Source organism: Cherax quadricarinatus, chromosome 35 (genome assembly GCF_038502225.1).
Source record: "Cherax quadricarinatus isolate ZL_2023a chromosome 35, ASM3850222v1, whole genome shotgun sequence".
NCBI classification, from domain to species: domain Eukaryota; kingdom Metazoa; phylum Arthropoda; class Malacostraca; order Decapoda; family Parastacidae; genus Cherax; species Cherax quadricarinatus.
Window position 1 is genome coordinate 9,290,102 of NC_091326.1, and position 23,593 is coordinate 9,313,694.

Below are 23,593 nucleotides of genomic sequence, written 5' to 3' on the forward strand. Positions count from 1 at the left end.
TTTTCAAATTAGGGGGCCTGGTCGTAGACCTGGACATGGGTTATGATCTGTGGAACCATTAACAAATAACTGTTTCAGTATTGCAGTCTTTGTTGGTCTCACTGCACTGCAACAGTTCCACAAGTTCTCTGTTGATTACTCCTCTTAGTGAGATTTGAGCATTCTTCCTAGTTCAGTGGATTTTTTTCTGTCTCCCAGTGAAGTAGGGTGACCCATCACTCACTCCTTCATTCTTGCCAGACATGATGACATCACAGCTCAGATACTCCTCCATACTGTAACATCCTTCCCTCCTCCAGAATGCAGTCACTACTTCTCACTTCAGGACTCAAGTCTGGCTAAATTGGTTTCCCTGAATCCCTTCATAAATGTTCTTACCCACATTCCAACAGCACATTAGTTATAAAAACCACTCGCCTTCACTCACTCCTATCTAACATGCTCTCACATACCTGTTGGATCTCCATGTCCCTCACATACAAAACCTTATTTTTTCCCCCCTTTCTCCAACCTTTCCTATGATGACCATTCCACTCCTTTTCTCCACTACAGATTTATATACCATAGAAAAAATGCCAGAGAGAGTTACTAGCACATCAAAATTAGGGTGAAAATCAAAATGCCCTCAGACTTATAGAAGGAAAAAAAAAAGGAAGTTATAAACAATAGATAAGATCATAACAGGATACAACCTAGGTAGTAGTTGGTAGACAGCAGCTGCCCAGGGATATATTACCGTCCTGCCAAGTGAGTGTAAAACTAAAGCCTGTAATTGTTTTACATGATGGTAGGATTGCTGGTGTCTTTTTTTCTGTCTCATAAACATGTAAGATTTCAGGTACAGCTTGCTGCTTCTACTACATTAAGGTCACACTACACATGCATGCATACAAGCATATATATACACACCCTTCAGGGTTTTCTTCTATTTTTCTTACTAGTTCTTGTTCTTGTTCTTGTTTATTTCCACTTATCCCCATGGGGAAGTGGAACAGAATTCTTCCTCCGTAAGCCATGCTTGTCGTAAGAGACGACTAAAATGCCAGAGCAAGGGGTTAGTAACCCCTTTTCCTGTATATATTACTAAATGTAAAAGGAGAAACTTTGGTTTTTCTTTTTGGGCCACCCCGCCTTGGTGGGATACGGCCGGTGTGTTGAAAGAACGAAATAGATAAATAAGATCTTAGTATCATCAACAAGGAAAGCAAGAGGTCACAGCTATAAACAAAAAACAAGAGGTTCTAGAAGAAAACTAGGTAGTGTTTCTTCATAGTGATGGAATAATAGGGTGGAATATTATATGATTAAACGCTGATGAAGGCTCTTGTAGATAAATATGTACAGTGGACCCCCAAGTTTCGTGATTAATCCATTCCAAAGAGTCTGCCAAAAGTTGGAATTCACAAATGTCAGAACTGTTTTCCCCATAAGAAATAATGTAAATCCAATTAATCCATTACAGACACCCAAAAGTATTAACAAAAATTATTTTTTTAGAATAAATATAGATTTATATACAGAAAAGAATGAGAAATCAAGTATAAAACAAGAATATCACACTTACCTTTATTGAAGACTCTTGTTGGTGTATGGAAGACAGGAGGAGGGGAGAGGATTGAGAAGTAACATTATTGTTCAGAAGGGGAATCCCCTTACATAAAGACTACAGGTACCAAGTCCTTATCCGGGGTTACTTTCCTTCTTTGCTTTGTAATGCCACTAGGACTACCTTGAGAGTCACTGGACCCATCGCTCAAAAAATTGTTCCAGACAGTTCTGTTTCTGGTGTCTCTTCAAAATTTGCCTCAAATGGGACAAGACATTGTCATTGTACATGTTGCTGACACGGCTTGCAACAGCTTTGTCAGGGTAATGTTCATCCATAAACGTTTGCACCTCACTCCACTTTGCACAAATATCCTTAAGCTTTGAAAAAGGCACCTTCTTCCATGCGTCTTCCTCCTCCTCTGAAGCAGTTTTCTCAGCTGTGGTGTGTTGCTGTTGCAGATGAAGGTCTTACAGCTCTTCAGTGGTTAGCTCTTTATTGTGGTCCTCCTCCAACTCTTCAACAACCTGATGTAGGTCCTCTTTGGCATTTTCTTCCAAAAGAGGCCTGTTTTGTCACAACTGAACACTTGTTAGGAATCCTTCAGCCTCTACATAGTCCTTGAATTCCTGCATGAATTTTTCAACCGCACATTTGTCAGTACTGGCAGCCTCACTATGCCTTACCACACTGTGTGTGCCACTACACTTCTTAAATCTCTCAAACCAGCCTTTGCTGGCCTTAAATTCACTAACATCAGCACTTGTTCCAGGCATTTTCTTTACGAGATTGGCATGCAACTGCCTTGCCTTTTCACACATTATCGACTGCATAGCACTATCTCCTGCTAATTGTTTTTTTGATCCACACTAACAACAAACTCTCAACATCATCTAGTATTTGCGATCTCTTTTTGGTGAGTAAGGTGATGAGGGTATCAAATGATTTAGATAAAGAAAAATTGGATATCAAATTGGGGAAGAGGGGTATGGAAGAAGTGAATGTTTTCAGATACTTGGGAATTGACGTGTCGGCGGATGGATTTATGAAGGATGAGGTTAATCATAGAATTGATGAGGGAAAAAAGGTGAGTGGTGCACTGAGGTATATGTGGAGTCAAAAAATGTTATCTATGGAGGCAAAGAAGGGAATGTATGAAAGTATAGTAGTACCAACACTCTTATATGGGTGTGAAGCTTGGGTGGTAAATGCAGCAGCGAGGAGGCAGTTGGAGGCAGTGGAGATGTCCTGTTTAAGGGCAATGTGTGGTGTAAATATTATGCAGAAAATTCGGAGTGTGGAAATTAGGAAAAGGTGTGGAGTTAATAAAAGTATTAGCCAGAGGGCAGAAGAGGGGTTGTTGAGGTGGTTTGGTCATATAGAGAGAATGGATCAAAGTAGAATGACATGGAAAGCATATAAATCTATAGGGGAAGGAAGGCGGGGTAGGGGTTGTCCTCGAAAGGGTTGGAGAGAGGGGGTAAAGGAGGTTTTGTGGGCGAGGGGCTTGGACTTCCAGCAAATGTGCGTGAGTTTGTTAGATAGGAGTGAATGGAGACGAATGGTATTTGGGACCTGACGATCTGTTGGAGTGTGAGCAGGGTAATATTTAGTGAAGGGATTCAAGGAAACCAGTTATTTTCATATAGTCGGACTTGAGTCCTGGAAATGGGAAGTACAATGCCTGCACTTTAAAGGAGGGGTTTGGGATATTGGCAGTTTGGAGGGATATGTTGTGTATCTTTATATGTATATGCTTCTAAACTGTTGTATTTCTGAGCACCTCTGCAAAAGCAGTGATAATGTGTGAGTGTGGTGAAAGTGTTGAATGATGAAAGTATTTTCTTTTTGGGGATTTTCTTTCTTTTTTGGGTCACCCTGCCTCGGTGGGAGACGGCCGACTTGTTGAAAAAAAAAAAATCTTCCCCCTTTCGCAACAACAGCTTCCTTGATTTCCTTTTTCTTCGACACGATGGAAGTGATCATTGAATGGGGCTTCCTGTAGATCCTGCTGAGGTTGGCCACACACACTCCACTTTCATATTTTGCGATGATTTCTTTCTTTATTTCTATCATGTTTCTCACCATCTTTACCAAAGAGCTGGCACTAGAAGCTATCTTTGGGCCCATGGTGGCATATTTAGCAGTTGCAAGCACAGTAAAGAATGGATTATTACAAAATGTATCGTATGAACGCGTGGGGTGATGGTCATTCGTCCACAAACAGTGCCATACTAACTCCTGAATGCTGTGTGGGAGCCTTTGTGTACACCTGGCTGCTCCCAGCAGCACAGATGCGTTCCGTATGAAAGACGAATCACGAGGCAAATCACGAACCGCTGGGCTTTATTTTGACGAAAAAAGTTGTCAAAAGTCGAAATCCACGAAGTACAAGGCTCACGAAACTCTGGGGTCCACTGTAATTGGAACAAGTAACCACACCATACTGTTTATTGAAATGAGAAAGCGTATTTTATTTTGCAAACAGTAAAGAAGTTTAAAGTGAAAAATCACTTGGTAAAATTATGGTAGACTTTGATTTGCTGATAATTGAATTTTAGTTTAGTTCTGTAAGCTAACCCCCCTTTAGAGCACTATGAAAATGTAGTACACACCTACAGTAATAATGATGAATTTATTTTTTTAGTCATATTTTTTCATTATATAGAAATAATGATGTAATATTTTGCCAAAATAGCAGTATGGTGGTAATAGCAGGGATGGTGGAGGAACTATGCAAGCCAGAGGTGAACCAAACAGAGTGTCGCGGTGTACACGTGGCCGTCCCACAGTATTGGTGAGTTGTCAGTGAACTCCTGCTTAATTTTTTTTTATGTGTGCATTTGTACCCTATTACAGTGAGGCACATTAAGTTACTGCCATTGCTTTCTATCCATTTTACTTGGATACATTGTGTATGTAATCTTGGTAAATTCACTGTAACACAAAAGTACAGTAGGGCCCCACTTATATGGCAGGTTAGGTTTCAGGCTACCGCTGCAAAGTGGACATCACCGATAAGCAGAACACCATTTTTTTCCACTTATAAATGCATATAAATGCTAGATAACAGGTTTGCACTAGCATACATTAAGTTATTAGTAGAACTAATCATTAAAAACAATAAAAAGTGAAATACACACACAGTACACTCATTACTTCAAAATATTTGTAGTCGTAATATAGGGTGAGAGGTGAGTAATATTTATTGTAAGAAGTTAGGTGTGGTAGATATTGTAGCCTGCCTGGCCACCCCACCCACTACGACATGTAAAGCACCCTAGAGCAATAAAATGCATATACAGTACACTCGTTACCTTAAAATATTTGTGTCTTAATGTAGGGCGAGAGGTGAGTAAACGATATAGAAACGAATAAATGAGTAAACAGACGAACGCGTATGGTTTTGGTTGATACACGTTCATTCCCATGTCTGTGAATCTTATACCATAATACAGACACCTTACATTGTGTACAAGTTGTCTCCATGTTGGTAAAGTAGAATAAATGAAGAGCAACACTCCCATTCTCATGTAACACACCATTTTTAGAAGGAATGACACTCTGAGTGAAGGCATATGAAAGGAATAATTTTCTACACTTACCCCGGTAGTACTATTGTGTACACATTTTCTTTGGTGTTGAACTAGAGAAAACGTTATTCTTTCCAACACTATGACAAGACGACTGGAAAAACATCTCATATTTATGTTAATTTATTTTACTTTGGATATATTTATCATGTTTATATGTTACTTTGCGTGTTTATTACATAATTTTGAAAAAAATTTCGTAGATGGATTAATGAATATGTTTATATTAACGTAATACGTATACGACATTTATTGCGCATCAGAGTGATTATTATTATTATTATTATGGCATCTTCAAGACTAATAAGACACTTATTGATTTTAATGTGTACCTGCATGCCAGCACAGTGTGTAAGTTTCTATAGGTACAGGTGAACATAAGTATAATTATCAGAGTATATGAAATAACTTTAAAACACTTGAAATTTTGGAAAGTTTCCAGACATAATGGATAGTCATGCTTGCGGAGAATGTAAACAAACCGGGTGGGGCACGGTGACCGTATTAGAAAGTCAGATGGGGGAGGGGGGACGTATGAAGAGTTTTGGTCATAATTTGAAATGTCTGTATTAGCGGAACGCTGTAAAGTGAAACGCCGTAAAGCAGGGCCCTACTGTATGTGATAGCAGAAGAGGCCATGTGAAAGGGCACAGTGATACCAAGTCTTCATATAGTGTTAGCTTTATTGCCTTTGTGTTTAAGTTTGTAATTTCCAGTTGAGGTTGTGGGTAGAGGGATGAGCTCCATTTCTTTGTCCTCCATCAAACTTTTGACCAGCTAACATGATTGTGCCCTGTTGTATATTTGAACCCCTTCATGTAGTTCACTTTCACTGTCATTTCTCTGCTCATTGCACTTGTTTAAAGCCTACCTTAGAGAGATACTTCATAATATTCCTGTGACTGATTTAGGTACATAATTTCCATGTCCCCTTGTTCTTTTTGCAACTCTAGTGAAGCCTATCCCTGTCTACCTTGTCTATTCCATGTAGAATTTTGTATGTCATGATTGTATATGCTTAATTTTTATTTTGGCTCACTTTCTTTAGCTCAGGTACTATTCTTGATATTCTTTGCACTCTCTTAAGTTTACCACTGACTAAACAAAATAAAATATAAAAGGCAAAAAAAAATCCTTGGCTTACTGCAGGCATATTCAGATCTATTGATAAAAATTCCTGAGAGAAAAGTGTAGGCATTCCTAAAGAATATCTAAAAGATGATCTACAACACTTAATTGGTTAAATAATAGATAAAAACAGGCATGCTATTCTAAAAGATGAAATGGAACTAAAGGTAACATAATAAGTATCTGGAAAACCTTTTCTCATATTCTAGGAAGAAGCAAAATCCACAAGAAATGTACAACACACAGTAAATACTAATTCGTATACCTTCTTGTACATTAATATGACAGATAAATCCAATGTTTTTTTTTTTATCAAGATAGCAGGTGACAACCCTCAGATCCAAACCAACTACTAACAACTACCCCAGTTTCATGTGCTTACCACCAGTCACTGCCTCAGAAATATATAATCACTAAAAAACATAGGAAATAATCAATCTGAAATAACAGGTATATAAAAGAAGGCAATGCAAGTATTGTGATAACAGCAATTATATTTTATTTTATTAACCCTTTCAGGGTTTCTGACGTACTAGTACGGCTTACGCACCAGGGTTTTTGACTTACTAGTATGCCTAAATTCTAGCGACCTCAAATCTAGTGAGAGAAAGCTGGTAGGCCTTCATATGAAAGAATGGGTCTATGTGGTCAGTGTGCACAGTCTAAAAAAAAAACCTGCAGCACACAGTGAGTAATGAGAAAAAAAAAACTTTGTCAGTGTTTTTGGTTTAAAACCGACTTTGCACTGTATTTTCATATGGTATTTATGAGGGTATTCTAGTTTTCCTGGTCTTATTTTATAGAATGGAAGACATGTTACAGAAATTGAGATGATTTTGATTGGTTTTACAATGAAAAGTACCTTGAAATTGAGTTCAAAGTAGCATAAATCTTCAATTTTTGCCAAAGTTCAAAAGTAAACAAATCATGCTACGCGTCCAATACACGTCAACTGGCGAGTCTAATATTCTTTCAAAAGTGCGCTGATATTATTTATACCATTTCTACACTAATGCGGTAGTCTGCATAACAGTAAATCTTCTATTTTTTGTTAGAATAAAAATTCTAAGTGGAAAGCAAAAGAATGTAAGAGGGGTGTGGGGACATGACAAATGAACAGAGGAAATGTTATTTTAGTTCCAGGAATATCTTTCTTGTTTATTCTGGACCTTATTTGGAAATTGGCATATTTTGAAATTTGTGTGAAATTGGCAAAAATGCTAAATTCTGACCACTTCATTGGATAGTTGAAATCGGTAAATGGGTGGTTTCTCGTATTCATTCGATAGAAAAAATGGAGTTCTAGCGAAATAGTTATGATTTTTGTTGACTAGTACATTGGAATTGGCAGAAAATAGGGCTCAAAGTGGGCAAAATCGCCGATGTGTAAACATCATCGAGACCGCTAACTTCGCAAGAGCATAATTCTGTAAGATTTCCATCAAATTTCATACTTTTGGTGTCATTATGATCGGGAAAAGATTCTCTATCTTTTCATAAGATTTTTTTTTTTTTTTAATTTGTCATCCCTGAGAACAAGTCTGGGAGTGGGCCTGTTGACCCTGAAAGGGTTAAATCACCTAACCTGGAAACTTTTTCAAACATCAAAATAGCTAAGAATAACCCCAGTCCATAAATGTAGAGATGTTTCTGACATAAAAACTGTTGATCAGTTTTAATCCTGCCAGTACTGTTGTCAAAAATATTTGAAAAAATTCATACATAAACAAAAGTTTTTTTTGTTAAGCCAAGCACAGAATTCTCTCTGCATGCCGATATAAACTCAAACCCAAGAGTTCAACTGATGAAATTATAAAAATATTAGACCTTGTCTATACAACACTTGATAAGAATGAATACCCAGTTGGCATATTATTGACTGACAGGAGACCTTTGACACTGTTGACCACAAACTCTCAAAATGGAATCAGTACTGACTCAAAAGTCATTCCTACTACTGTATTAAGTCCTACTTAACCCTTTCATTGTCCATCATGTAGAATTGTCATTGAGTCCAGAGTCCTCCACATAGCTCTGTGTAATATGAGTTCAGATGACAAGCTGCGAGTAGTAAATTTTGGCCTAGATATGAGAAGATGGGTCTGTGCGAAGTATAAAAAAAAAGTCATGCAGTGCATGATGGAAAAAGCAAAACTGACCATGTGTTTAGTTTAAAGTAGTCACTTTGAGGTGTTTTCTTGGATGGATTTTATGACTGTTTCTCGGTATCATTTGATAGAATGAAAGACATACTACCTAAATAGATAACTTTGGTTGTTTTCAGGACTGGAAGTAGCTTGAAATTGAGCTCAAAGTACAAAAATATTCCTTCTGATTTTCCTGAGGATGTGCAAGGCCCCCAAGCCCCCATCCCTTCCCCAGGAAGGGATGGGGGTCTGATCCAGTTATTGGGATGCTAAACCATGACCAGTTATTCCTGGTTATATTTTATTATCCAAGAAATAGAATAAGTCTTTTATTTGTGTGATTATGAATTTAATATGGAAGGCAAGTGTAATATAGGAGTGGCCTGGGGACATGACTAATGAACAGAGGAAATGTTTTAGTGCCAAGAATGTCTACATTGTTTATTTTGGACTATTTTTAAATTGGTATTTTTTAATTTTGTGTAAAATTGGTCAAACTACAAACTGTGCACTTTATCGGGTACTTGAAATAGTTGAATGGGGAATTTCGTGTTCTCATCGATAGAGTGACAAGCATACTAGTGAAATAGCTAAGAATTTGATTGATTGGAGCAGTGGAATTGTATTAAGATAGTACTCAGACTTGGTGAAATCACCAATGTGTAAATAGCACTGAAAATACCAAATTTGTGCCTGCATAATTCCATAAGTTTGCCATCAAATTTCATACTTTTGTTATTATTGTCTTCAGAAAAAGATTTGCTATTTCAGAAGTTTTTTAAGTGGACACTTAGAGCAGTATTAATTTGGGGGGTCAGGGCAGTTCAAGGGTTAAGTAGTAGGTTTCAACAAGTAATTTTAAATGATGCTGCCACATATCCTATGTCAGTAAATATTGGTGTCCCCATAACAGTATTCCAGACTTATTCTTGTTCCTTAGGTTTTATATTGTATCAGTGGCCTTGTTATTTACAGTACTCATGCCATTTATTCATTACTGTTCTGTGCTTCACGTTTTTGTATGATCATTGGGCGTCATCTCTGTACCTTAGGGAAAAATAGTAGGTATTTTCATCAAGTTCAGCTGTAATTGATTTGGTTTCAGTTTATAGGTGCTTCATGACCAGAAATGCTTAAAGGTATTTGCTGTATTTATAAATGACCCCTTACAGAAGACACTTCTGAATAAGTTAGTCTTAATATTATTGTGACTTAAGAGTATAATCAGTTCTACAATAAAAAATTTAACCATTTGTATTCCAGGCCAAGAGACGGACAATAAAAAAGCGTGAGGTGCGGACAAGTAGGGGACGCGGAGTTACAGTGGAGACCCCTGGCAACAGGTGGGCCCTTCCGCATTCAAGCCGCAGTGCAAGAATTGTAAAGATTTTATTACTCGGGCAATAATACTTTCAAGCGTGCAAGCTTAGCATTTATAGTGTTTTAATTTCTTTTTGCTTTGATGTTGCTACAAAAGGGTAAATTGTTATTAGTAATAGCTAAATGAGCACTTATTTTGCTTGATTCATTTCTCATTCATCCAGAATACTCAACTGCATTTATATCTGATCTAAATTTTAGAGTACAGTTTAATGTAAGCTTTCTCCTGTAATGGTACAAAAAGTGTGCTAAGTGCATGTAAATATTTTTGTTAGTGTTGGCTGTCTTCAACTATTCACTAAGTTAAGATGATAACTTAGTGCAAAAGTGCACAAAGCTGGAGAGCCTGCTTTAATCAACATACCACGGGGTAAACCAAGCATACGTAATATTAGAATCCAGTATGATTGCTAGTTACTTTTTTTTTTTTTAACAAGTTAGCTGTCTCCCACTGAGGCAGGGTGACCCAAAAAGAAAATCCTCAAAAAAAAGAAAATACTTTCATCATCATTCAACACTTTCACTTCACTCATACATAATCACTGTTTTTGCAGAGGTGCCCATAACACAGCAGTTTAGAAGCATATACATATAAAGATACACAACATATCCCTCCAAACTGCCAATATCCCAAACCCCTCCTTTAAAGTGCAGGCATTGTACTTCCCATTTCCAGTACTCAAGTCCGGCTATATAAAAACAACCGGTTTCCCTGAATCCCTTCACTAAATATTACCCTGCTCACACTCAAGCAGCTCGTCAGGTCCCAAATACCATTCGTCTCCATTCACTCCTATCTAACATGCTCACGCATGCTTGCTGGAAGTCCAAGCCCCTCGCCCACAAAACCTCCTTTACCCCCTCCCTCCAACCATTTCGAGGACGACCCCTACCCCGCCTTCCTTCCCCTACAGATTTATACTCCATGTCATTCTACTTTGATCCATTCTCTCTAAATGACCAAATCACCTCAACAACCCCTCATCAGCCCTCTGATACATTAATTAATATTTCACCTGGAGAAGAATATACAATCTTAGATATAAAGATGTGAAAGGTGTACAGTGATACCTCGAGTTTCGGCCATAATTCGTTCCAGAAGGCTGTTCGCATGCCATTACTGAACGAATTTGTTCCCATAAGGAATAATGTAAATTAGATTAGTCTGTTTCAGGCCCCCAAAAATACACTTAAAAAAGCACTGAAAAAGAACTGAACTGTCATCAGCAAAGAGCATTCACTTTTTTCAAACCCATCTATTATGTTAAACAGCCAAGTTGTTTAAGCATCCCTGTCTAAGTCATTCTTTCATTTGGAAATAATCCCCCTCTCATGTATACCCTAACCTGAGCCTTGCTGCTTTAAACCTTAACTGCTTTTAATATCCTACATCCTATTCTATATATTTGCAACATGCCACATTACTCCCCTATCTACCCTATCATATGCCTTTTCTAAATCCACAAATGCAACAAAAGCCTCCTTACCTTTATCTAAATATTGTTTGCTCGTATGTTACTGTAAACACTTGGCCTATACGTCCCCTACCCTTCCTAAATCCTTCTGGTCCATCTGCTATCCTGCTCTCTGTCTTACCCTTAATAACTATTTCGATAATACATCACCCAATCATTTTAACTGGTATATTCAACAAACTTGTTCTCTCTAACTCTCTCACTTTCTTGCATCCCCTTTTCCTCTGTACAAAGGAGCTATACGTGTTATGCCAATCCATAGGTACCTTCCCCTCTTTCATATATTTATTGAACAAATGCACCAATCTGCTTTTAACATTTCTCTCTTGATCCCATCAATCTCAGCTACTTTACCCCCTTTCATTCTACCCAATGCCTTGTGCACCTTCCCACATTCGCTTCTGGCTGTCCTTCACTCCTACAAAAAGTTATACTTACATACCCAATGCATGAAATTATTGCCTCCCTCTCATTAACATGCAACAGCTCAAAATTTTTGTCCATATCCCCATTACCAGCACCTCCCCATCTGATAGCTCCCCTCTTTTTAACTGTTAACCCTTTCAGGGTTTCGGACGTACTAGTATGGCTTACGCACCAGGGTTTTTGACGTACTAGTACGCCTAAATTCTAGCGCCCTCGAATCTAGTGAGAGAGCTGGTAGGCCTACATATGAAAGAATGGGTCTATGTGGTCAGCGTGCACAGTGTATTGGATAGTTGAAATTGGTAAATGGGTGGTTTCTTGTACTCATTCGATAGAAAAAGTGAAGTTCTAGCGAAATAGTTATGATTTTTGTCGACTAGTACACTGGAATTGGCTGAAAATGGGGCTCCAAGTGGGCAAAATCGCCGATGCGTAATCATTGTCGAGACCGCTAAGTTCACGAGAGCATAATTCCGTAACTTTTCCATCAAATTTCATACTTTTGGTGTCATTATGATCGGGAAAAGATTCTCTATCTTTTCATAAGATTTTTTTTTTTTTTTTTTAATTTGGGCGACCCTGAGAACAAGTCTCGGAGAGGGCCTGGCGACCCTGAAAGGGTTAAATCCATTTGTTCCGTAGGCTTTCTCATCTTATTAATCTCACTCCAAAACTTTTTTATTCTCAGCAAAATTTGTTGACAAAACCTGACCCACTCTCATTTGCTCTCCTTTTACATTCCTTCACCACTCTACATCTTTCAATCTTCACATACTCCACCCTCCTTATATCACTTCTGCTTTGTAAATACATTTCATATGGTAATTTTTTCTCCCTTCTCTCTTTACCTCATCATTTCACCAATCATTCATTTTTCCTTCTGTACCCACCTTCCTATATCTACAAATTTTTGCTGCACACACTACGAGTGCATATTTAAACCTACCCTGTACCTCATTGACATCCTGCTCATTACCTGTACTCTAGTCCACAGTTTTCTCAACAGTTGCTTATATTGTACCTAAGCTATCTTTGATTTATAAACTTTCATTTCTCTTTTCTTGATGACATTCTTCTTGTACCCTATCTACCTTTCTCTTTATAATAGGAAACTGTATAAGGTTTCTACCAATCCTTTAGTAGATTTCGTTCTTTCGTGCATATAATGAACAAATACACCAACTATTCCAACACTACTGTATATCCCCACTTGCTTTTTAACATTTGTCATAATCCCATCTAACTCACTTGCTTTACCCAGTTTCATTCTATCCACTGCCTCATGGACTTTGCTGACATCCACTGTAGGCTTTTCACCCATATATATTGTTATTCCTCCCTGCCCCATGAAATCCCCTCCTACCCATCTCTAACTTATTCTCAGCATAATTTTCTGATAAACATTCACCCATTCTCTCATTGGCTCTTCTACACTTCCTCACCACTTCCAAGCTCCCTCCTCTTCTCTGTATAATTTGCCTTCCGTCTCATTTTTCCATTGCAAAAATCTTGTGTAATTTTTTTTCTCCCTTACCACCCTCTTTACTTCCTCATTCTACCAATCATTCCTTTTCCCACCCTTACCCCCACATTTATACTCACAAATCTCTGCTCTACACTCTAGCAGTGCATTCTTAAATTTACTCCCTATCTCTTCACCCTCATTTTCTTCACTTTCTCTAGTTCATCTTTCCCCAAATAGTTGCTTATGTTTCCCAAAAATGTTTCCTTCCTTAATTCATTTACTTTCACTTCCCTCCTAGCCACTGCTGCTTGTTTTGTACTCTATATACCCCTTAAACTTATTGTAGCTACCACTAAATAATAATCTGACATGTTTGTTGCTTTCTAAAAACATGTACATGTATAAATCTACTCATTAACCCTCTGCTTACTAATACATAGGCTAAGAAACTGCCGTCTAGATAGAAAAAGCTTTACTTGGAAGATTTACATCCCATATATCTGTATCAGTTGGAGTATTTAGGGTGCAATTGTAAAACGTTTAAGTGCTTCAAGTATTTTCCCTAAACATTGATACATGTATGTCTTGGCATTTTGTGATACACAATATAGTTTAAGTAATTTATCCTGAATGATTTAAAAATGGCATTGATTTGTCAAGAATGTCTTGACAAAGCCTAAGAACTAAGGAACACTACACTATACCTCCAGGCTCATGCTGGACAGGTCTTACTTTCTCTTACTGTCAATTTGTTCCACTCGTCTATAACTATATTACCAAACCAGTGCTCTTATGTTTTTCTAAATCTAAATTTATCCAACTTAAGTCCATTTTTGTAAAGGCTACCTCTGTTACATACTTCCAGTAGTTCATATTACCTATTTTTCACTTGTATACTTTTATCACACAACCCTCTTTCTGTGCATTTCGTGAGTACATGTTCTGTGCTTTTAGTATAACTTTGTATGAATTATTACCAATACAAGGGATTAACCTGGATGTCTTATATGTATACTTTCCAGTCCACTTGTATCCATTCTTTTTCACAACTAATATAAAATTTGGAGAGGAAACTTTGGATGATATTTTGTTCCTTCATGGACCTTTACCTGGATGGATCGAAATGTTGTCTAAAATTTCCTCTTTGAATTGCTAGCTAGTTTAATATGGAGACCAGGACTGTCCTACATGTTCTAAATGAAACCTTATCATTGATATGTATATAGTATAGTACGGAAGAAATCACAAAATGCGTGATTGCAAATTTGAAAAAAAAACAAAAATACCACAGTGAAAATAGAAAATAAAACCTGAGTGCTTTCATGTGCTTACACAAACATCTTCTGAAGATGTGTGTGCAAGCACATGAAAGTGCTCAGGTTTTATTTCCTTTTTCATTGTGTTTTTTTTCCTAATAGTACAGTGGAATCCCGGTTTTCAAACTTAATCCGTTCCAGGTGGTGGTCCGAAATCTGAAACATGCGAAAACTGAATCAATTTTTCCCATAAGAAATAATGCCAATACAATTAATTCATTCCAGACACCCAAAAATATCCACAAAAAATTAATTTTTTAAAGAATAAATATAGTTTTACATACACAAAACAATAAATATAAACATTATATACCTTTATTGAAGACCCATGTTGGCTTATGGAAGACAGGGAAGAGGGGAGAGGGAGTTGGTTATTGTTTGGAAGGGGAATCCCTCTCCATAATGACTTCGGGTAACAAGTCCCTCTCTGGGGTTACTTCCCTTTGTCTTTTAATGCCACTAGGACCAGCTTGAGAGTCACTGGACCCCTGTTGCACAAAATATCTGTCCACAGAGCTCTGTTTCTGGCATCTCTAAGATTTGTCTGAAGTGGAACAAGGTTCTGTCACTGAACATGTTGCAGATATGGCTTGTTTCAGCTTGGTCAGGGTGATATTTCTCAGCAAAAGCTTGCACCCTACTCCACATTGCACAAATCTCCTTAATCTCTGAATAAGGCACCTCCTTCCCTCTTTCTTCCTCCTCCTCTGAAGCAGTTTCCTCAGTTGCAGTCTGTTGCTGTTTGAGTTGAAGGTCTTGCAGCTCTTCAGTAGTAGCTCTTATTATTGGCTTTCCACATCACACACAATTTACTCTTGAAGACATTATTTTTCTTGAACACACTAGGATTTTCAGAGTGATACACCAGTAAAGACTTCACTTTGAAATCCCCACTAGAGTTAACACAGAACAAGAGTTAGCCTGTCTTTCATAGGCTTGTGTCCTGGCAGTGCCTTTTCCTCCTGCATGATGTAGGTCCTCTTTGGCATTTTCTTCCAAAAGAGGCCTGTTTCGTCACAAACACTTGTTGGGAGAGGAATTCTTCAGTCTCTACGTACCCCTTGAATTCCTGCACGAATTTTTGAGCTGCAAGTTTGTGTGAACTTGCTGCCTAACCATGCCTTACAACACTGTGTATGCCACTACACTTCTTAAATCTTTCGAAACAGCCTCTGCTGGCCTTAAATTCACTAACGCCAGCACTCAGTCTAGGCATTTTCTTTACAAGATCTGCATGTAACTGCCTTGCCTTTTTACAGATGATCGACTCCACAACACTCTCCCGCTATCTGTTTTTCATTGATCCACACCAACAACAACAACTCCTTATCTTCCACTGTTTGTGATCTCTGTTTTGAAAGCACATTCACCCCTTTTGCAACTTCAGCTTCCTTGATTTCTACTTTCTTTGCCAGGATGAAGAAGATTGTTGATTTTGACTTCCCATACATCCTGGCAAGCTTGGCTAAACGTACGCCACTTTTGCATTTTTCAACTATCTCTTTCTTTATTTCTATTGTGTTTCTCACCTTCTTTATCTAAGGGCTGGCACTAGAAACTTTAATTGGGCCCATGCCGCCTTATTTCACAGTCACAATTAAAAAACAAGCATCGAAAACAAGGAATTATTACGAAATGTTTTGGAATGTGCAAAGTCTGCCTTTGTCACTCCACCAGTGACAAAGGCAGACTGAGCAGTGTAGTGGCAGTGACCCCCAGGCAGGCACACGCGTATCATGTGTCTGATAACTGGAGCAAAGTCTGATATCCGAAACAAAATTTCGCACAAAAAACGGTCTGAAAACCAAAACATCCGATAACTGGAGCGTGTGAAAACGAGGGTTCCACTGTATAGCACAGAGATAAAGTACATACAGTATATACTGTAAAAGCCTAGGGTGTCTTACTACAATTCTTGATATGAAGCCAGTCAATCTTTTAGGTTTATTGTAAATAGTTATGCACTCTTGTCTTGACTTTTGATTTCAGTCAGCATGGTTGTTTAATATGCAGTATTTACAGATGGGGTTGTAAAACAAATGAATATTAGGATATTGAGAAGAGGTGTGGTATCAAAAATAATTAATTGGATAAGTGGGAGCTCTCACAGTTACTCTTTGCCAGTGACATTTTTTTGGGGAGATTCTGAAGGAAAGTGTAAAGGTTAGTGGAGACATTTGGGAGAGTGTATAAAATAAGAGAAAAGAGCAAGATGAAAGTAACAAAATAGTTTAGGCAATAGAAGATTGGATGTCATGTTAGAAGCAGGGCATGATTATGTATATTGGAAGCAGGGAGTACCGAGTAAGTGAATGTATTTAGATATTGGTGTGAAGGTATGTCAGCAGATGGGTTTGTGCAAACTCTGTTGCCTATCAGTCAGTCATGCTTTGATCCAGGAGAGAATTTATCCTTTAATATTGTGTGTTATAAATTTTTCCATCAGTCTAATATTCAGAACTCTATATCAAAGAACTTAGTAAGGACATGATAATATCATACTCTCTATCATTGTTTACTGCCTTAAATACCTTAACAAAGAGTGATAGCAAAGTTTTAAGCTAGGAGACATTTGTGAAACCATGTAAAGATTTATTTATCATATTACATTCATCATAGTGACTTGGACTGGTATTGCTTGCTGTTTGTTTGTTAGTTTAGCCTTGCTGTTGGATGCTCACGTAGTCGATTACCATTTTTTATGCTGACGATACACAGATCTACATCCAGGTTTTGAATGTGGAAGAGGCTAGGCTCTGTTTCAGTTCTCTTCTGCTAGACTTCTGGATTTGGATGTCAAATAATTGATATTAAATGAGGGTAAGGCAAATTTTGATTATTAGATGAAATCTTGAGATCAGTGAAAGATCCAAGTGTTTACTTGTTAGCCATATCAGGCAGAAAGTTAAATACTGCTGTTATTACAACCCAGGATTCCAAATGGCCTGTTATCCCGGGTGTAATGGGAGCAAAATAAACACAGCAGAAAAAGTTTAGACTTATATTATCCTTCACCAATTAAGAACAGCAATATGTACACTATGTACAGTGATAAGTATAGTGCACTCCACGGTAAGCAAGGCAGAAATAGAAGCCACAAGATAGCAGACCGTGCTTCAACCAGCTCTAGAATGGGAATGACAAGGGCAGACAGGAGAGCGGTACCCACATAACCTCTGCGATTGCCAAAACCATCTTCTTATTGGCTAGAACCTGGTCACTAGTTGAACGACGGGGCCCCATCATCAACTCTTAGCAACCTGGTTCGCTGGTTGGGGGAGATAGCCTGTAAATGAGGGTGTGTACATGCGCCGAATAAAGGTTACATACTCTTTGCATGCCACACCCCCACCCCGAGAAGGCTCAGGATTAGGCTGCCACCTCCCAGTGGTAACCGTGCCACCATGGCACAAAATAATGGGACCGCCTTTCCTCTCCACCATCCAACTCTTAGATAGAGCTCAGCTTTTCTCGTAACAAAAAGCCAAACCCTAAACTCAAAGTGAGACAGTAGTCAGTCAGGGTAGCATAGGTCCAAGATACAGGCGGACGGTAGCCTGCATCCCCTCACTAAAGAAAAACCCCACACCAGGGGATAAAAAAAAAAAGAGCGTGAAAAGGGGTTACCACAAATAACATCCTAACCTAAATAAATAAAAATATTAGACTCTAGATGAAGAGTCTGCCAACATATTTTATTTGCCGGCAATATATTTAATGGAAATATTATAGGGCTGCAGCCTTAGCGTCCAGCGCATGAGCCTTGTGTTGTGGTTCTTCATGGCTTGGAGATATACTAGAGGATTGTGATCACTGTAGACTGTGACCACCTGCGATGTCTGGCCCACATAAACATCGAAATGCTCCAAAGCCAGTACCAGCGCGAGGGCTTCTTTTTCAATGGTAGAGTAAGCCCTCTGATGTGGCTGGAACTTGGCTGAAAAGTATGCTACAGGCTGCAACTCCTCATTCTCGATTTGTAATAGTACTGCCCCAACCCCAGACTCACAAGCATCAACCTGTAATGAAAAAGGTTTGGAGAAGTCTGGAGACAAGAGAATGGGTGCAGTACACAATAATCTTTTTGCTTTATTAAAAGCAGTGTTACAGTCTGAGGTCCAATTGAAGGGAACTTTGTGACTGGTAAGAGAGGTAAGAGGGGCTACAATATCTGAGAAATTCTTACAGAATCTTCTGTAAAATCCTATCATGCCTAGGAAATGTTGAAGAGATTTCCTATTATGAGGAACTGGATAATCTTTAATAGCAAAAACTTTAGCAAGTTTAGGTGCAACTTTACCACTACCTACTTCATGGCCTAGAAAAGTGATAGTGGCCTGGCCAAAGGAAGATTTAGATAAATTAACTGTTAAATGGGAACTCTTAACCCTTTGAGGGTCGACAGGCCCTCTCCAAAACTCGTTCTCAGGGTCGGCCAAATTTAAAAAAAAAAAAATTATTTTCTCTTATGAAAAGATAGAGAATCTTTTCCCGATCATAAAGACACCAAAAGTTTGAAATTTGATAGAAAACTTACGGAATTATGCTCTCGCAAAGTTAGCGGTCTCGGTGATGTTTACGCATCGGCGATTTTGCCCACTTTGAGCCCCATTTTCGGCCAATTTCACTGTACTAGTCGACAAAAAACATGAATATTTCGCTAGAACTCCATTTTTTCTATCGAATGGGTGCAAGAAACCACCCATTTATGAAATTCAACTATCCAGTACAGTGGTCAGAATTTAGCAATTTTGCCAATTTCACACAAATTTCAAAAGATGCCAATTTCCGAATAGGGTCCAGAATAAACAAGAAAGACATTCCTGGCACTAAAATGACATTTCCTCTAGTCATTAGTCACGTCTCAAGGCCCCTCTTATATTCTTTTGCTTTCCACTTTGAATTTTTATTCTCACAAAAAATATAAGATTTACTGTTATGCAGACTACTGCATTAGTGTAAAAAATGGTATAAATATTATTGGTGCACTTGTGAAAGAATATTAGACTCACCAGTTGACGTGTATTGCACGCTTGGCACGATTTGTTTACTTTTGAAGTTTGGTAAAAATCGAACATTTCTGCTACTTTGAGCTCAATTTCAAGGAGCCTTTCATTGTAAAACCAGTCAAAATCATCTCAATTTCTGTAATATGTCTTCCATTCTATAAAATGAGACCAAGAAAACTAGAATACAACAATAAATACCATACGAAAATACACTGCAAAGTCGCTGATTTATTCCAAAAAATGGTCAAAGTTTTTTTTTTCTCATGCACTGTGTGCTGCAGGATTTTTTTTAGACTGTGCACACTGACCACATAGACCCATTCTTTCATATGAAGGCCTACCAGCTTTCTCCCACTAGATTTGAGGCCGCTAGAATTTATGTGTACTAGTACGTCAAAAATCCCTACGCGTAAGACGTACTAGTACGACCAAAACCCTCAAAGGGTTAAAGGTCTCAAAAAGAGCCTTAAGTCTAAGTAGGTGTTGATCCCAAGTATCAGACACCACAACAATATCATCTAGGTACGCTGCCATGCCTTCAAGTCCTTTAATAGCCTGATGGATAAGTTTCTGGAATGAAGAGGGGGAATTTTTCATTCCGAAGGGGGTAACTGTGTATTGATAATGACCTCCTGGATTTACGAAGGCAGAGATTTCCTTCGCCTTATCCGTCAAAGGTACCTGATAGTAGCCTTTAAGGAGATCTAACTTGGACACAAAAGTAGCCTTACCCACAAAGTCAATTACGTCATCCAGACGAGGAAGAGGGTAAGCATCTGTAATTGTGACCTCGTTCACCTTACGGTAGTCTGTACACATACGAAACCCTCCATCAGCCTTCTTCACAAGGATGCACGGTGAAGCCCATGGACTAGATGACTCCTCCACTAAACCATGCTTTAACAAAAATTCTACTTCCTGCTGCTGAAGTAGCCTTTGCTTTTCAGGATTAGCTCTGTAGGGGGAGAGTTTAATTGGTTTAGAGTTTCCCACATCTACATCATGATAACCTAACGTACATTTTTTCGGCACATCCGAAAAAATATTAGGATATGACTGTAGAAGCTCCGTTAAATTTGTTGCTTGTGTTTCAGATACTCCCTCCATTAAAGGGCTAGAATCCTTGAGGAGGACAGAATTTGAAAGTTTAATATTAATTTCAGAGGTAGAGTGCAAAGAATCAGAGTCGTCCTCAGAGGTAGAGGACAGAGTCATTACTGGGACTTTATCTGGTGTATGGAAATATTTTAATTGATTAATGTGGTAAGTTTTAGTTTTTGAGGTCTTATCAATGGGAGCTACCACATAATTTACATCAGATAATCTACTTAAATCTGCATAGGTCCCATAAATCTAGCTTTCAAGGTGTGGCCAGGTATAGGTTCCTGCACCAACACCTTGTCTCCTGGATGGAAGGAGCGGAATTGTGCACTTCTGTCATACCTCTGTTTCATCTTACTTTGAGCTGTCTTTAGGTTAGCCTTGGCTAACTGACGTGCCACCTGCAACCTTGAAGACGGGTTGTAGAGTGTTGAGCTAACGTCTTCTCCCATCCATCCTTCTTTGAGCACCCGAAGAGGACCTCGTACATTGTGCCCAAAGATCAGCTCAAACGGACTATACCCTGTAGACTCTTGCACCGTCTCTCGTACTGAGAACAGCAACAAAGGTAGTGATTCATCCCAGTCTGTAGGAAAGTGCATGCAAAAAGTTCTCATCATTGTTTTTAATGTCTGATGGAATCTTTCCAAGGCTCCTTGGGACTGAGGATGATAGGCAGTGGATAAGTTGTGGATTATCCCTAACCTAGTTAATACTTCCCTAAATGCTTTGGCAGTGAAGTTAGTACCTTGATCACTTTGAATAGTTTTAGGAATGCCAAAACAAGAAATGAATTTGGTTAAAGCTCTGAGAATAGCTTTAGTATTAATACTATGCATGGGAATTGCTTCAGGGTATCTGGTTACTTTATCCATAATCGTAAATAAATATTGATTTCCAGACTTTGACCTAGGTAGTGGACCTACACAATCTATAATTAAATCTGCAAAAGGTGCTCCATCAGCAGGTATAGGTTGGAGAGGTGCAGGTTTAATGGAATGTCCAGGTTTCCCTACTTGCTGACATTCTCGGCAACACCTAATATGATTCTTCACATCTTTCTTTAATTTTGGCCAATAAAATTCTTTTGTGATTCTGTACAAGGTTTTTGTAATTCCTAAGTGACCTCCTAATGACGTATTATGAGCTATATTTAATATTTGAGGTCTAAACTTGGTTGGAACCACTAACCTGTCATACAATTGCCGGCCCTCTATCTCCTTACCAGTCTCAGTGCAGACCAAATTATCATTTTTAACTTCATACTTGACCGGATGACCCAAAGAGGATTTACCCATGGCTGCCTGAAAAGCGAATTTTAAAGAAGGGTCCTTTCGTTGTTCCTCCCGGAAGGACAGTCCCTCGGGCATGGAAACAGAGACATCTGGCAATCCTGCAACCTGCTGGTGTCTCTCTGGATACTGTTGTCGAGATGCACCATGAGTAGTTTGCCTCTCCGCAGGTGGACCATATGTTGAGAAGCGTGGCTCACCAGGTGACTTAGTTGGCTGACGTAGACGTTCTCCCTTCGGCTGGCACTTCATTCTCCAAGGTTGACGATCTCTGCTCATGCCAGGCTGTTGAAAAGAGAGACGGGACCGCTCGGACAAGGAGTGGTTAGTTTCGAAGGTATCAGCCAACCTGGCTGCCTCCAATGCAGTGGTTAAGTCACGATCCTGCAGAAAGACTCGAACCTCTGGTCCCACAGACTTCAGCAGGTTATCAATCAGAATAAGCTGTACCAGCTCCTCAAAGGTAGAGACACCACTTGCTTTATACCAGCTGGTAAAAGCTTTGGTTTGCTGTCTCACAAAGTCCACTAGGGATTGAACAAGCTGTCGCCTGCTTAATTTCAAAATCTTTCTTTATTTGGCTGGGATACATGTATATGCTCCCAACACTGTGGTCTTCACTACTTGATAATCAGAAAATTCAGCATCATTTAATACTGATGTAAATTCCTGTGCCTTACCCAATAATGCTGTATGAACCAACGATGCCCAATACTGTTCCGGCCACCTCAAGGCTCGAGCCTGATTTTCGAAGCTTTCGAAAAATTGCTCTGGTTCGGCCTCATTGAAGCGGGCAAGAAGCTGTACTGCTTTTTTGTAAACTAAAATCATTTACAGAATGCGAAAACTGCCTCCTTTCTCTTTCCCTATCAAATTCTTCCCTTGCGAATGCTCTCTGTTCCCTAGTTTGCTCAAGATTGATTTTTGCCAGCTCAAGTGCCAACGACGCTGATTCACTTTGAGACAACCCAGCTGCACTATACTGACCATTTTGCTCCATAGGTGTATCATCTTCCTCCTGCGAGAACATTGTAGTTTTTGCCCTTGCTCCCGTAGAGGGAGGAGTCTGATGTGCCATCTCTTCTTCTATAAGTTTGTTAGCAATCAGTGAACGCAGTTGCGCAACTGTGAGAGTGTGTTTGTATTTAATGCCAATGGAATGAGCAATTTGCCAACAACGCTGTAGGGACAATTTAGGTAGGTTATGCAAAGTATATGCCGACACCAGACGTCTGACTCGTCTAGGTGGCATAAGTTATTCGCTATGCACAGTACGATTGCAGAATACCCCAACGTAACACGTTAATTTGCAGAACACGCTTAGCTATGCACAGTACGATTGCAGAATACACATACAAGCAAAGCCGACTGAAAAATTCTCCACACCGAACAGGGTAGTAACAACTGACACGCAAAATTTGTAAAGCAATGCCAGGCAGCTACACTGTTCTAGAAGATTGACCGTAGCGAAGCGAGCACACCGAACAAGCTAGTAGCGAGCTGTTGAACAATCACACAAGCAAGGCTGACCATAAAGCAACTGACATGCAAAATTTGTAAAGCAATGCCAGACAGCAAGCTGCACAGTGCTCTTGCTACGAGCTTCACCCTAAGCTCAACCGTTTCTCTAAGTCCAGCTCCAAATCCCGGACAGGCCCCATATTACAACCCAGGATTCCAAATGGCCTGTTATCCCGGGTGTAATGGGAGCAAAA

General features: G+C 39.0%; 1 protein-coding gene across 17 annotated transcripts in view; it reads left to right on the forward strand.

The window, feature by feature from the left end:
- The window catches only part of LOC128694998 (constitutive coactivator of PPAR-gamma-like protein 1 homolog), a 224,507-nt gene that overhangs the window by 191,343 nt on the left and 9,571 nt on the right, over window positions 1-23,593 (forward strand). For 11 of the 17 annotated variants that reach the window (XR_008407943.1, XR_011392814.1, XM_053785385.1 and 8 more), the window contains 2 exons: window positions 4,245-4,343; window positions 9,678-9,757. The exons of 1 other annotated variant lie outside the window; for it this stretch is intronic. Coding sequence is in view for 12 of the 16 variants with exons in the window: in XM_053785385.1 (XP_053641360.1) it covers window positions 4,245-4,343; window positions 9,678-9,757 (179 nt within the window). In the remaining 4 variants the exon portion in view is untranslated. Of the gene's footprint in view, window positions 1-4,244; window positions 4,344-9,677; window positions 9,795-23,593 lie in introns of those variants that run through there. 5 more of the 17 variants (XR_008407941.1, XM_053785392.1, XR_008407942.2 and 2 more) reach the window with 3 other exon arrangements.